At 35.9% G+C, this 14,687-nt stretch overlaps 1 protein-coding gene across 1 annotated transcript; it reads left to right on the top strand.

Moving 5' to 3' along the window:
• The first annotated feature begins 421 nt into the window (after positions 1–421).
• On the top strand, positions 422–985 carry LOC147536769 (putative invertase inhibitor). Its single transcript, XM_086642703.1, has one exon. The coding sequence runs from the start codon at positions 422–424 to the stop codon at positions 983–985; it is 564 nt and encodes a 187-aa protein (XP_086498829.1).
• Positions 986–14,687: the final 13,702 nt, after the last annotated feature.

Below are 14,687 nucleotides of genomic sequence, written 5' to 3'. Positions count from 1 at the left end.
TATCTTACAAAACTCTCGCCCACTCCAACTTAACTTAAGAAGCTACCTCGATCCAATCCCATAATTCTCTTTCTCAATCAAGGATCAATCCTTTTCAATTACTCACTCGCAATCATAGACTTTATTTGCACCCTTTATTCTGAATAATATTCCTAATATTTCTTTGATTAGTAAAATAATTATTGTAGATTTGATATTTGAACTTCAAATCCATGTAATCTGCAGATTCCAACATTTGTTTCTCTATAGAAATCACTCTGATACTGTTCCATCTCAAAGATTTCACAAATTTAGTGAAAACTACATTTGATTAATTAGTTGGAAACAATTCAATAATAGATATCCTCAGACTGAGACAGACACACAAGTCTACATAAGAACACCAAAACAAATTTATATCAATAACCAAAGTTTCAAGATCATGAAGCACCCAACAACCTTTTATGTCTCATCTTCTCTTCTTACTCTAGAACTTCTTCTTTTTCTTGCTTCTCTCTTTCATGCTAATGGTTTCGATTCTATTATCATTCATACATGTAAGAAAGTAGCTAACATTGATCGACGAATAAATTATAATGTTTGTTTAGCATCTCTTCAAAAGAACAGAGGAGGCATAGCTCCAACTCTTTTTGAACTTGATATTACATCAATGGAAAATATGTTTAATGCTGAATCTATTGTTCACTCGGCCATTGATAACCTTCTTAAAGGTGAAGGTCATCCAAGGTTGAAGAAACACTTAAAAGATTGCATAACAAATTATATTAATGTAGTTGGTGAAGTAAATGATGCCATTTTGTCTGCACATAATAAAGATTTTGCAAGTGCTAGTGGTCATATAAATGCAGCAATGGATGCTTCAAATGCTTGTGAAAATGGGTTTGGGAAAGAAGGTTTAGTATCTCCATTGACAAAACAAAATAATGATTTCATCGAGTTGGCTCTTATTTCTTCTGCTATTACCAATCTACTGAAGTCTCCTTAATTTGCTTCTAATATCTCTTTGAGATAATTATTTATGTTTTTGTATGGTGTATGGATACAATATAGATTAAATAAGAAATATTAGAGGTGGTTGTATCTTCCTACTTCTACTCTCCCTCTCTCACGCCAATACGAGTTTGCAGTGGAACACATCTCATTGGTACCTATATGTCGGATCATGCGTAAACCAAGACGTGCTTGTATTGTTGCATCCATTTTTAAAATAGCCAACATAATTCATAAGACTTGTGGTTCGCAACTTTAGTAGCCTTGACAGTTTGGTGGTTTAGTGGGGAATCTATACCGAGGCTAGGAGAAGATTTAATACAGGGCGAGGATAGGCTATAGTTGTGACATTTTCAAAATATTTTAAATTTAGGCTTCCGGCCCAAAAAATTTATTTGTATCTGACTGTTCCATATGTTCAGAATGTGGTTTAGTTGGTTGAGGTTGTGTCTTGTATAGTGCTAGAGGAGTGTGTTGTGATCTTAGAGCCACCATTTGTATTAACAAAGTTCTCCAATTGAAAATTCTATGTGCGCCTACTGTTAGAGGAGCCCCAACAAAATTTAGTTGCATGGCCTATAAGAAAATCAGGAGGCCCCTGTAGAACTTTATTGTAGTTTTATAAAGAAAAAGGGAGATTTTACAGATAATGGTCAAAGTTATTAAAGGCAATCCCACACATAGTTGGAAGCGATGTGTTAGTATTGAGGGCAATGCCCACTTCCTTATCTCCCGCAAAAGGTCACACACGGGCAATCTCTAGCCGCCTACCTCAACAAAACTTCTTTTTTGATGCAGACCGACAATCTCTAGCCGACAACCTCAACGAAAACAAGTCCGATTTCTCAATGACATAATAATAATAACCGCAAAATGAGATGAGAGAAAGAAAGCCGAGTCGAGTTGTTGTTTTCCTTAAGACAATGAACACCCTGATATTAATACTAAAACAAGTCTAGTATTTGTCTTTGAGTATTCAACGATTGTACCTTTTAGTTTGACGAATAAGAGTACTTTGAACCTCTAAAAGTGTGAATTTTAAACAAATAGTAAGAACGACTAATGAACTAACTTCTTAAGATTCTGAATGCATTTGTAACTATGAACGCTAATAAAAAAAATTTGTGTTTGGTTTACTGGATTCTGATTGGTGTTTATAGGAGTATTGGCAACACTTTGAATGGGTGCATATAGATGAATTGGATGTCGTACCATTACATTTGATTGTTGGCTTTCGTGTGTGATCTGGACCATTACATCTCAACGGATCTCTCTTGATCCAACCCCCAGAACGCTCATCGTTAGATTCTCAACGGAATTATCCTATGAGGCTCCCAACATCTTGATTGTAAAATCGGTATGATCCACTCCTCATCTATCTACCATGGGATTATATCTCAGATTTGGAAAGAAAAATGCTTCAATCGCTCCTTTCAGCGATCCGAAGTGCAAAGTGCGTCACTAGAGCGCCCTCAGTGCCCATTCGCCCAAGTCATGAGCGGACGCGAGTTATGTTGTCCAAACCACGTAAAAAGCACCTTATCATTTCAAAGAATCCGCCCTTAACACTTGGAAGACTCTATTTAAGGAAGTAAGACTCGCCTTATGTCTTAGATGGGAGACTATAACTCTAAAACACGTTTCATAGTTAGCCTCTTTGCATACCATTTCAATCTGTTAATAACTCATTCATAAAGAATCGGATTTTGACAAATTTTAGGTCTAAATTCTAGAGCTCCAAAAGACAAATCCAATGAGGTGTTGTGCGCCTGATTCTAGTAAGTCAAAGGTTCCTCAAAATTAAAAATACTGGTCCAGCTTTAGCTAAGATCTAATTGCAACAAGATCATGTATAAAGAGTCAATAGATCAAATCCTCCCCCAAGCACTATTACGAATTGTTTTTCTAATATGCATTATATATGTCAATTATTAACTCTGGATGTCTGTCAAATATTTGGACGGGGCATATTGCCAGCAACGGCTGTAACCTAGCGACCATTACCGACAGGGTAACTTTAAAGGCGCTCCTTCAAAGTGGTTTTGGCATCCTCCTCAAAGCAAAATTTGGAGGAAGATCGTGAGAAAATGAATCGCCAATCACACTTTCGGTTAAAACTTCTCTTATCAAAATGGACAAGAAATTATAGTGGGGGTTGGGGGAAATGAAAAGTAAAGAAAAAAAAGAATTTCACCCCAAATCTTATACCCAGAAACTGTTGTTGTTTGTAAATTATAGTGGGGGTTGGGGGAAATGAAATTATAGTGTGAAAAAACTTAATAACATCAATATATGAATTATCCCACAGAATCCAGAGTGATATACATATATATATATATATATATATATATATATATATATATATATATATATATATATATCTATTATATAAAACAGAAGGGAAAACGATGACTGGGACAAACATCCTTATTTAATTATGGATATTGTCTAGAAGCCCTTCTCCAATATTACAGTATAGTCCTTCGTAGAAATAAAGTTACCTATTTAAACAACAATAATCTTTTCTTTCTTAGAAATAAAAATTCTAATGTAATAAAAAAGAAACCAAATAAATTTCAAGGGTTAAAAAAAGAAATAAAAATCTCTCTCTCTCTTAATAAAATAATAACTAATTTAAGAGAAAATAAACAAAAAAAATAATACAAAAAAATAATAACTAATTAAAATCTCTCTCTCAATAAAATAATAACTAATTAAAATCTCTCTCAAGTGTCCGTGCCCTAGGGCACGGGATATACACTAGTATATATATATATAAGTTAATCTGTTTGCAAATTTGTTCCCACATACCACAAGTTCGGGTCTAGTAACTGAAGTTTACACATTAAATCATTAGTCAAACTATGCGCAAACTTATCTAGATCGATCGATCACATAGACACTAACAAGGAAACAGATGAAGTATAAACTAAATTAATAATAGCTAGAGAAGTTGCAGCAAATTGAAAAAAATCACCATCTTTCTTCTCCAATGGAGAAACTAATCCTCCTTCCTTAAACCCATCTTCACAAGTTACCGAGCGTCCATCACGGCACTTATCTTTATATTCGCCGAAAAATAGTCCTTACTTTGAAAAGCTTTAATCCCATCTTCTATATCAAAAACTGCATTATTGTATAGATACAAACAATCTTTCAAATACTTAATATTTCTTTGTTCATCAACTTCTATTTCATCATTCAAGATCTTCTCAATATATGAACTCATATAAGTTGCATTTTTTGTACACAATTCCATTGAGATTTCACCAAGTTCTTGAAGATTTGCATTTTGACTTTTTGGGTTTGAACTTAAAGATGAAATACAAGAGTTTAGATCAAGTTTAGGGTTGGTATTTGCTGCTTTCTTGCATGTTTCAGAGATCATGTCAAGATCATTATCACCATTAACACCAACATGAAAGAGAAGAACAACCCAAGTGACAAGGGCTCAATCTTACCAAGACACTTTTTTTTTTTGGTTTAATATGTGTTTTTCTCTTGTGAATTTAGAAAACACTAACAATTTCTTTTCTTGCAAACCTCATTTAATAATAGACATTTTAATCTTCTTTCTGAGTTTGAAAAATAGAACATTCATTCAAACGGATTAGACAACGAAAAAAAACTATGATTTCTTTAACAAAAGGTTTGTCTCAAAAATCTCTATTTAGAAGACAATCCCAAGTGATGAAAGTAAAATAAAATTAACCAAATCCGTAGTTTTTAATCAATGGTACTACTCTTTTTTTTCACAGTATATACCAAAATCGTTTCTTATAAGTGGACTTATTCTTTAATCTTGGATCCGTCCATGTTGGTGATTAAACAATATAATAAAGATCTTAAAGAAAACAAGTATTATGATACAAGGGACTAAATGGAGGAGAAGCCTAGAGATTTTGAATTTACCCATGAAACATTTAAAAAGAAATTTAACAAACTAATCAAATACTTATTTCATTCTATGTAGAAACAAATAATATTAGTCAAAAAGAAATCTTCACCTGTCTTTCCTTTTTAAGCGATTATAAATGGGTTTTAAAACTTTTATTTGTCTAGTGAGGGGTGGGACTCCTCTTCCTTCTATGTATATGATAATCCAACTAGTGATGCTTAAAAGGTCTGGTCGGGCCGGCCCGGGCAGGGCCTGTCCAGGTCGGGGCAGTAACCGGGTCGGGCCTAGCCAACCCGGGTTGAAAGTGTCCCGGGCCGGGTTCAACCCGGGTTGGCTATACAAGGGCCCAGCCCGGGACTGGGAATAGACCCAGACCTGGCCGGGCTGGGTTGAATCCGGGTCGGGCCAGCCCGGATTTTCTATAATATATTTTTTAAAAAAAATTTGAAAAACCAAAATTTAAATTAAAAAAATACAAATCTATTGTTTATTTTGAATATAAATAATTAAAATTTTAGAGACGATTTTTTATAAATAATGACATGATTTAGAAATGACTTTTGGAAAGATTTCAGGAATAGTTATTAGTTAACAGGATATAATTTTCATAAATAAGTATAGAAAAGATTTTTAGAAATAGTTTTTTGAATTGATTTTAGAAATTACTTTGTGGAAATAATTAAGAATTTTTGGGTTTATAGCCTAAAAAACGGGCCCTAATAAGACATTTAGTCCTCTCTAATCCTATAAAGGGTTTCAAAACCAAAAAAATAATATAAATGGATATCTAGTCCATTTGGTGTCATCTAGAGAAAAAACACAAATCCCTATAATACCAAATAAATCATAATTCCTAATCTAATCTTCCTCATATACTATAACTGATTTATCTTCAAAATCCATAAAGATCTTCTTCCATTTTTGTCTCTCACATTCTCTCTCCAATCACGTTTTTAAACAAAGAAATATATATTATAACTGATTTATCTTCAAAATCCATAAAGATCTTCTTCCATTTTATCTCCCACATTCCCTCTCTAATCACGTTTCTAAACAAAGAAACGTGATTCATTATTTTCAGTAACCGAAACCTCTTTATTCTCTCTCTCTAAATCCGATTCACATAACAAAACCTCCATTAAACTCAGAAATCTTGTTTCATCTTCATTAGATTGTTTTTCAAACATTCGTCTTCTAATCCAATACACAAGCTCAGAACTCCATTTCCATTTATGTCTCTTCATATCAAGTTAATCAGGTAAAACAAAAATCAATATAAGTTTTTGTGATTCTATTTCGGTTTATAGTAGTTGATTCTCTCTCTCTACATCTTAATCTACTGAAAATCTTCCATTAAAACAAAGAAATTGTTTCATATTCATTAGAGTTTTTCAAAATCGGTTTCTTAATTGTTAATCAGGTAAACAAAATTCTTCTTTAATGATTCCGTTTCAAATCGAGTATGTTATTATTGTAATTCTCTCTCTAAAAGTTTCTTTAATGATTTCGATATTGATGAGATAATCGTTCATTACTAATTCCTATAAATCGAGTATACTTATTGTTGCAATCAATCATCATATCAGATATCTTTAGATATGTAGTTTAAACCTAATGATATTCGTACTTTTTCTTCAGATCTGGTTTTCAATCCGTACGGATTTGTGAAACGTGGTTTTTTCGTACGGTTCCTCATAACAGAATTAACAGTACATGTACTTTATCATAAATTACCATAATTTATAGTAAATTATGCAAACATCTATCGTACAATGTTTTTCAAAATGAGAACATGATATATGTATTTTCTGACAAATTATATATACTTTATCACGAATATCATGAATATAATATGGAACATTAATTATGCTTTAATCTCAAAAACAGTACTCGTTTCATAATTAGAACAACTTCGCTTATATATGTAAATCCCGTGTACTTTGAAATAAATTACATATAATTTACGTAAATGTTCATGTAATTTATTGTAAATAATATACTTTTTTATATAATTTATATGTATTAATCTGTCTCCATTTGTTATCACAGATGGAGTTCCAGGCAGAATCATCAAATCAAAATAAGCAAATCAAACTTGAAATACCCTTGTTCTTGTTACTTGACTTTTTGATTGGCTCCTCGAAATATTTCATAAGAAATGCACACTTGAATGGATCTTGATCATGATTTCTTGGAAAAGCCTCATATTCGGCCCCCTCCATTAGCATTCCAAGCAATAGGGCAACATGGATGGGCACCATTATTGAACCAGAGAAGATTTTGTACGTTTTTTTTGTAACAGAATGTAAACGATGTGTTATGTAAAAGAAATTATGTGTAATTTACTGAACAAGACCCAAATACATTTGATAAATTACGTTGTATACTTGACAAATGATGGTCTATTCGTCATAAATAATACATAATTTACGTATGTATTTCATAATTTGTATTCGATGAGTATTTATGTATGAGTAAAAACGAAAACAAATGCTGCTTTAATGTTCCCAGAAAAATATACTATTTCCAAAACTAAAAGTTAAGTGAGAGAAAGTGACATATATGTTTTGTATATTAACCCCCAAATCACGCTAAATTGATCCTAGATTATAAACTATTTCCAAATCTGAAAGTTAAGTGAGAGAAAATTGTTTTGAATCGAAAAAAAATTTACATAGTAAGATAGAGAAAATTGATTTGGTTTCCAAATCTGTAAAGAAGAGAGAGAAAATTGATTTGAAAATATCTGTGGTGATGACATTTTGGTTTTGGTTAGGATTTTGGTTTCTGAGTGATTCGGATAATAGGAAAGAGAAAATTTAATTTCCAAATCTGTTTAGAGGAGAGAGAAATTATGATTTGTTTCTATCCATTTGTTTCTAATAAATCTCCATATTTTTGGCTAATAAATCTCCATATTAAATCTATAAAGAAGAGAGAGAAAATTGATTTGCAAAAGTTTAGATTTTGTTTCTAAACAGATTATAGAAGAGAGAGAAAATTTCGTGAGAATCTATCCGTTTTTTCCTAAATTTATCCTAAAATCAAGGTACATTAAACCGTTTGAAATTTTTGTCCGGCCCCACATATTAAAATCCCGCGAAAAACGACTGGGACATGGAAGGAATTATGTAATATATATTAAGGATTTTTAGTCCCAAGAGCAAAAGGACTAAAAATCCATTTTTTGGGAAGATTGGACCCTAAATCCTTTTTGAACATTATTTTGGTCTATATACCCACGGACCCAATAATTAATAGAGGGTGACTTACATAAATAAATTAATAAGTTTAGGAAAGTATCTATGAAAAGGTTTTTGGAAAATGATTTTAGAAATTATATTTTGAAACTAATTAGTAGAGGATGATTTATATAAATAGAAGATGATTTACATAAATAGGTTAACAAGTTTAAGAAAGATTTTTGAAAAGATTTCGTAAAAGTGATTTTAGAAATTACGTTTTGGAAATAATATAGAGGGTGATTTAAACAGATAAATTAACAAGTTAGGAAAGATTTTTCGAAAATATTTTATGGAAATGAATCTTTTAGGAACGATTTTGTTGGATAGATCTTTTTAAAATAAGACATGAAAAAAAACAAGTTTTGACGGGCCGGGCCTGGCCCGTCGGGCCCAAATCATAGGCCCAGCCCGGGGCCGGAATGGAACCCGGGTTGGCTAGGCCCGTTTTCCGTACGGGCCTGTACGGTACGGGTCGGGCCTGTACGGAACGGGCCGGTCCCTGGCCCATATAACAACACTAAATCCAACTCACCAAGCAATTAACCTAAATCAGGAAACCAAATGTACGGTTGGTCAAACTTTTATCTCATTCCACTTTTGCAATAATAAAAAAATTCAGTCAATAAAAGATTGGTTGTATTTGACCAAAGATAGTTTACTTAAGGGTTATTTCTCGAAAGGCCCCCTACTTTATCGAAAATACCTAGAAGGCCCCCTTTTTCAGTTACCCTTAAATGTTCGTTAACTTGTCAGCACGTCTCTTTCCTCTGCCTCAATGTCTTCACCGGCGAAGGTCGCCGGCCAACGAACTTCAAACATAAAAAAAATAATCTCTCTTTTCTTCTTCTTCCTCCTTTTCTCTCTCTTCTCTTACACTCTCTCTCTCTCTCTCTCTACTGGTCGGCGAAGGGGGGAGCCCTTCATCGGTGGGCGAAGGGGGAGCCCTTCGTCAGCCGGCGAAGTGGCAAACCAGACCTTTAGATCTGGGCAAACCAGACCTTCAGATCTTGGAAAACCAAATCTTCGTCGGTCTGTTTTCCCATACCGACAGTTGGCGAAGGGCTTCCCCCCTTTGTCGGCCAGTATAGAAAGAGAGTGAGAAGAGAGAGAAAAGGAGAGGAAGAGGGAAAAGAGAGAGGGAGAGGAGAGAGGAAGAAGAAGAGAGTGAACTTTTTTATGTTTGAAGGTCAGTGAAGACGATGAGGTGGCGAGAGAATGAGGTGATAGAGAGAGGTGATGAGATGGAGGAGAGAGAGGTGATGACTAATTAACGACGATTTAACAGTAATTGAAAAAGGAAGTCTTCTGGATATTTTTTATAAAGTAGGGGGCTACGCGGGAAGCTGGTCATAAAGTAGGGGGTCTTTCGGGAAATAACCCTTTATTTAAATAGGGAGACAGTAAAATTTAATTTGGTTAATATTTAATAAAATTTCTTACAAAACGTTGGTCCACTCCAACATAACTTAAGAAGGTATGTCAATCCAATCCCATAATTCTCTATCTCAATCAAGGATTAATCCTTTTCAATTATTCACTCCCAATCATATACTTTATTTGTACCCTTTATTCTCTCTCTCAATGAATCACATGATATTCGTAATATTTTTTTTATTAGTAAAATAATTGTTGTAGATTTGATTTTTGAATTTCAAATCCATGTAATCTGTCAGAAATTCCAATTTTGTTTCTCTATAGAAATCACTCTGATACTATTCCATCTCAAAGATTTCACAAATTTAGAGAAAACTACATTTGATTAGTTGGAAACAACTCAATAATAGATATCCTCAGACTGAGACAGACACACAAGTCTTTATAAGAACACCTCAAAAAATTTATATCAATAACCAAAATTTCAAGATCATGAAGCACCCAACTAAAAGAATATGAATAGGTTTTGTGTGAGGAAAACCATTAACCTCCCTTGTATATTTATATTGTTAATAGTTTACATAAATATGTAATTGACATAGATAGCTATACACAAGAGAGGAAAGAAAATACATAAGAGAGGAAAGAAAATACATAAGGTAGGAAATAGTATATACAATATATTGGAAAGAATCAAGTCCAATCTCATCCAAAATCTTTAGTCAATTATTTCCCGAATCTGATTATTATTACCATTATTACCCTCCCGCAAATTGATCTTCGAGGAGACGCGAAGGTTCAATTTGGGACAAAGCTCCAAGAACCGGAAATGAGATAAGCTTTTCGTCAAAATATCAGCGAGCTGATCATGAGATGGGACAAACTGAATCTTCACTGATCCGACTGCCACCTTTTCCCGAACAAAGAGGTAGTCCAAAGCAATGTGCTTAGAACGACCATGAAACACTGGGTTGGCAGTCATGAGGATGGCACTTTTATTGTCACAATATATACTAATAGGAGTAGATAGGCGAATACCCAATTCCTGAAGAATATAACCAATCCAAGTTAAGTCAGCAGTAGTGGAGGCAAGAGCCCGATATTCAGCTTCGGTGCTGGAACGAGAAACCGTAGGCTGCTTACGAGCACTCCAGGTGAGAAGATTCCGACCAAGAAAAATGGAGAACCCAGATGTAGAACGACGTGTATCAGGGCAACCTGCCCAGTCAGCATCAGAGTAAGCATGAAGAAAATTAGAGGCAGAGTCCGCAAACAACTGTAAACCCATGTGAATCGTCCCCTTAACATAACGCAATATGCGTTTAACAGCTTGAAAGTGGTCAACTGTGGGAGCGTGCATAAACTGGCACGCCACATTGACTGCATAGGCTAAATCTGGACGAGTTAACGTAAGATATTGAAGAGAACCCACCACCTTACGATATAGAGTAGGATCTGAAAAAGCAACACCCTGTCCTGACAACTGAATGCCTGTAGTCATAGGCGTAGAAGCTGGTTTGACACCCTCTAAATTTAAAATTTTAAGGATGTCTAATGCATATTTAGATTGAGTAAGTAAAAGACCATCCTTATTCGAAGTTGCTTCAATACCCAGAAAATAATGTAGAGAACCCATATTCTTCATATCAAACTCAGAAGATAGTTGAGAAATAATAGTATCAATGGTGGAGGAATCAGCTCCCGTGAGTATAATATCATCAACATAAAGCAACAAATAAATCATATATACCCACTGGAGTCGTACGAATAAAAAGAGAGGTATCAGACTTACTAACACGAAAACCAATACGGAGTAGGTAAGAGCTAAATTTGTCATACCATGCCCGAGGAGCCTGCTTCAAACCATAGAGAGCCTTGTGAAGACGACAAACATACGATGGATGGGAAGTATCAACATAGCCAGGAGGTTGGGCCATGTAAACCTCCTCAGTTAGATCCCCATGAAGAAAGACATTCTTCACATCTAACTGAAGAATGGACCATCCACGAGAAACTGCAATAGATAAAATAATCCGAATAGTTGTAGGTTTGACCACAGGGCTGAAAGTCTCATCAAAATCAAGTCCAGGTTTCTGAGTAAAACCTTGGGCAACCAAACGGGCTTTATATCTGTCAATAGTGCCGTCAGGTTTGAGCTTAGTGCGAAAAACCCATTTAGAACCAACAATGTTCATAGAGGGGTCAGGTGGCACCAAAGACCAAGTACGTTGTTTCATAAGAGCTTCCATTTCTTCTTCCATTGCACGTTGCCAATGTATTGATTTACTAGCCATACGATATCCCCGCGGATCCGTGATAGCAGATAAGGCAGCATAAAAGCTGGAACCAGAAGAACCAAAAATATCAGAATCACGGGGAGAAATAGGGTACCGAGAATATACCTGAGATGGAGTCGTGTCAACTAGTAGAGCATCATGCATGATTGAGTCCATCAACCTGTAACCTTGAGGACCACACTCCGGAGCTAGAATCTAATGAAACCGTCGGAGCAACCCCTCCCGTAATCGAATCCGTCAGAGAACGTATGGGAACCGGAGTAATACCTGCCAAAGAACGAGAACCCGATACTAGAGGAGTGGTAGGAGAAGATTCCGGTGGTGTAGTAGAAGGAGCTGCAGAGGGGCCCTCAGTCGAGACTGAAGGCACCTCCCCAGTAGGTGCAGGAATAGGGGTCACGAATGAACTGACAGGGGTATCATCTAGACGAATTGTGGTAACTAAAGGTGCCTTTGAGGCAGAATCATCCACCGGAATGGGATTGGCTTCAATGCTAGGGGTAGTAGTGGAAGACGAGACAGACATTAAGGGACGAGTATCAAGAAAACTCACTAGATCATCAGATGAAGACACAAAATCAGACGTTTTAAACGGGTAAATAGCTTCATCAAAAATAACATGACGAGAGATAAATACCTTCTTGGTGATAGGATCTAAGCATTTGAAACCCTTATGAAATTGACTGTAACCGATAAACACACATGGGAAGCTCCGAGGTGAAAGTTTGTTAGAAGCATAAGGTCGCAAATAAGGGAAACAAAGACATCCAAACGAACGCAACATGGAATAGGAAGGTGGCTTACCGTATAAAGTGGAGAAGGGAGAAGCATCCTGGAGCACTGTCGTAGGCATTCGATTAATGAGAAAAGTTGCTGTTTGAAAAGCTTCAACCCAATAAACAGCAGGTAACCCACTATGAAATAAAAGACTCAGTCCAGTTTCAGTTACATGACGATGTTTACGCTCTACACGAGCATTTTGAGCAGGTGTATACGGACAAGAAATACGTCTGTCAATGCCATTTTCACTTAGAAAATTTAAAAATTGAGTATTGTGAAATTCACCTCCTCCATCTAATTGAAGAGTCTTAATTTTAGAGTCCAATTGATTTTCAACAAGAGATTTAAATTTTACAAAGACTTGAAAAAATTCAGATTTAGCACAAAGTGGATAAAACCAAGAAAATCGACTGTAATCATCAACAAAAACACATAATATTTAAAACCATTAGAATTGGGAACAGGAGAAGGACCCCATAAATCAATGTGCACAAGAGCAAGAGGAGAAGAAGCTCATTTATTATTCAAAGTAAATGGAAGTCTATGACTTTTACTCATATTACAAGAAATACAAGTAGAAGACATAGAATTCTTGGAAACAGACTGAATTAAATTATCCTTAATTAAAATATCTAATACCCTAGAAGACACGTGACCAAGTCGACTATGCCATATAGCAAGTGGTGCTTTGACTGAGACTGAAGTAGAACTAAAAAATGAGGAATGAGCTTCATCCAAGACAAACAAATTTCCTCGCCTACTGCCGTTGCCCAGAATCCTTCCTTTCTCCTGAAAGATAACAAAACCATGTTGTGAAAATAGAACAAAACAATGAAGATCATCCACAAGTTTTCCTATAGATAATAAATTCTTAGTAAGAGAAGGAACATGAAGTGAGTCAGGTAAGGTGAGGACACCATGAGGAGTGGGAAGAGAAAGGGAACCTTTATGTCGAATGGTGAGAGGCGAACCATCACCGATGTAGACTTTATTTGAACCAGAATATGGAGTTAAGTGAGAAAAGTTACCGGAACCTGACGTCATATGACTTGAGGCACCACTATCGGCATACCAAGACGGATCTGACGGATTGGTGATGACGAGAGACTGAAGAGCATCAGCGGCGGCTTCAATAGATTCAGCATCGGCAACGTGGGCTTCTCGGCGAGGTGATAAAGATCGATCATGAGGACGACGACGAGATGAGTCACGGGTCCGACGAGGAGAGGGTTCTCGGTACGGTTGTCGTGGTGAATATTGATCACGAGGAGAGTCTCTTTGACGTCGCGGTGGTCGACCAGTAAGCAAAAAACAACGATCAGCAGAATGCCCAGGCTTCTTACACCACTGACAGACAAACGTCGGTGTGGACCGAGAGGGTCGTCTATCATGGCGAGGGGGAGACCGAGAAGACCGATCATAACGAGAGGAACGTTGTGGAGACCGATATTGGCGATGACTTGAATTGTGGGTAGAGACATAAGCACCTTCGGTAATAGGAGGAACAACCCGAAAGGATTTTATAACACCTTCTTGAGCCTGAAGCATAGGTAAAATATCTTTAAAAGTTGGAAGAGGTGGTTTAGAAAGAATGGATCCGGCTAAAGTTTCATAATCCGGGCCGAGACCTTTCAAGAACCAGTATACTTTCTCAGCTTCAGAAATATGATGACGAGTGGTGGCTAATGTTTCACAAAAAACCCTGTAATTACGAGCATAATCCGCTATAGATGCATTACCTCGTTTAATACATTGAATTTGTTCCTTGAGCTGAAGAGAGCGAGTGATGCATGGACTAGCATAAGTTTGATTGAGCTGAGCCCAAACATCAGCCGCTCGGGTTAAGCCTATAATATCAGTCATTGCCTCTTTGGAGAGAGAACTATAGATGATCGAAAAAACAAGGCGATCTGTAGTTAACCAAGATTCATAGAGAGGATTAACAGTTAACGAACCTGTAGGGGAAGCAAGTGTGGGTTCCGGTGGAGGGACCATATTATCAAGATAATGAACCAGACGTTGACTTTCCAATAAAGATAAAATCTGAGGACGCCATAGCAAAAAATTTTCTGAATCAAGTTTTAAGTTGATCATAGAGCTAAG

This window comes from Eschscholzia californica, unplaced genomic scaffold, assembly GCF_041429995.1.
Source record: "Eschscholzia californica isolate CP2 unplaced genomic scaffold, dmEscCali1.0.p SCAF_5, whole genome shotgun sequence".
Classification (NCBI taxonomy): Eukaryota; Viridiplantae; Streptophyta; class Magnoliopsida; order Ranunculales; family Papaveraceae; genus Eschscholzia; species Eschscholzia californica.
Note: the sequence above shows the minus strand (reverse complement) of the source record. Positions and strands in the feature narration are given on the sequence as shown.

Bases quoted from the DNA above. Each gene is read 5' to 3' on its own strand.
- LOC147536769 (XM_086642703.1), top strand. From the start codon at position 422: ATGAAGCACCCAACAACCTTTTATGTCTCATCTTCTCTTCTTACTCTA.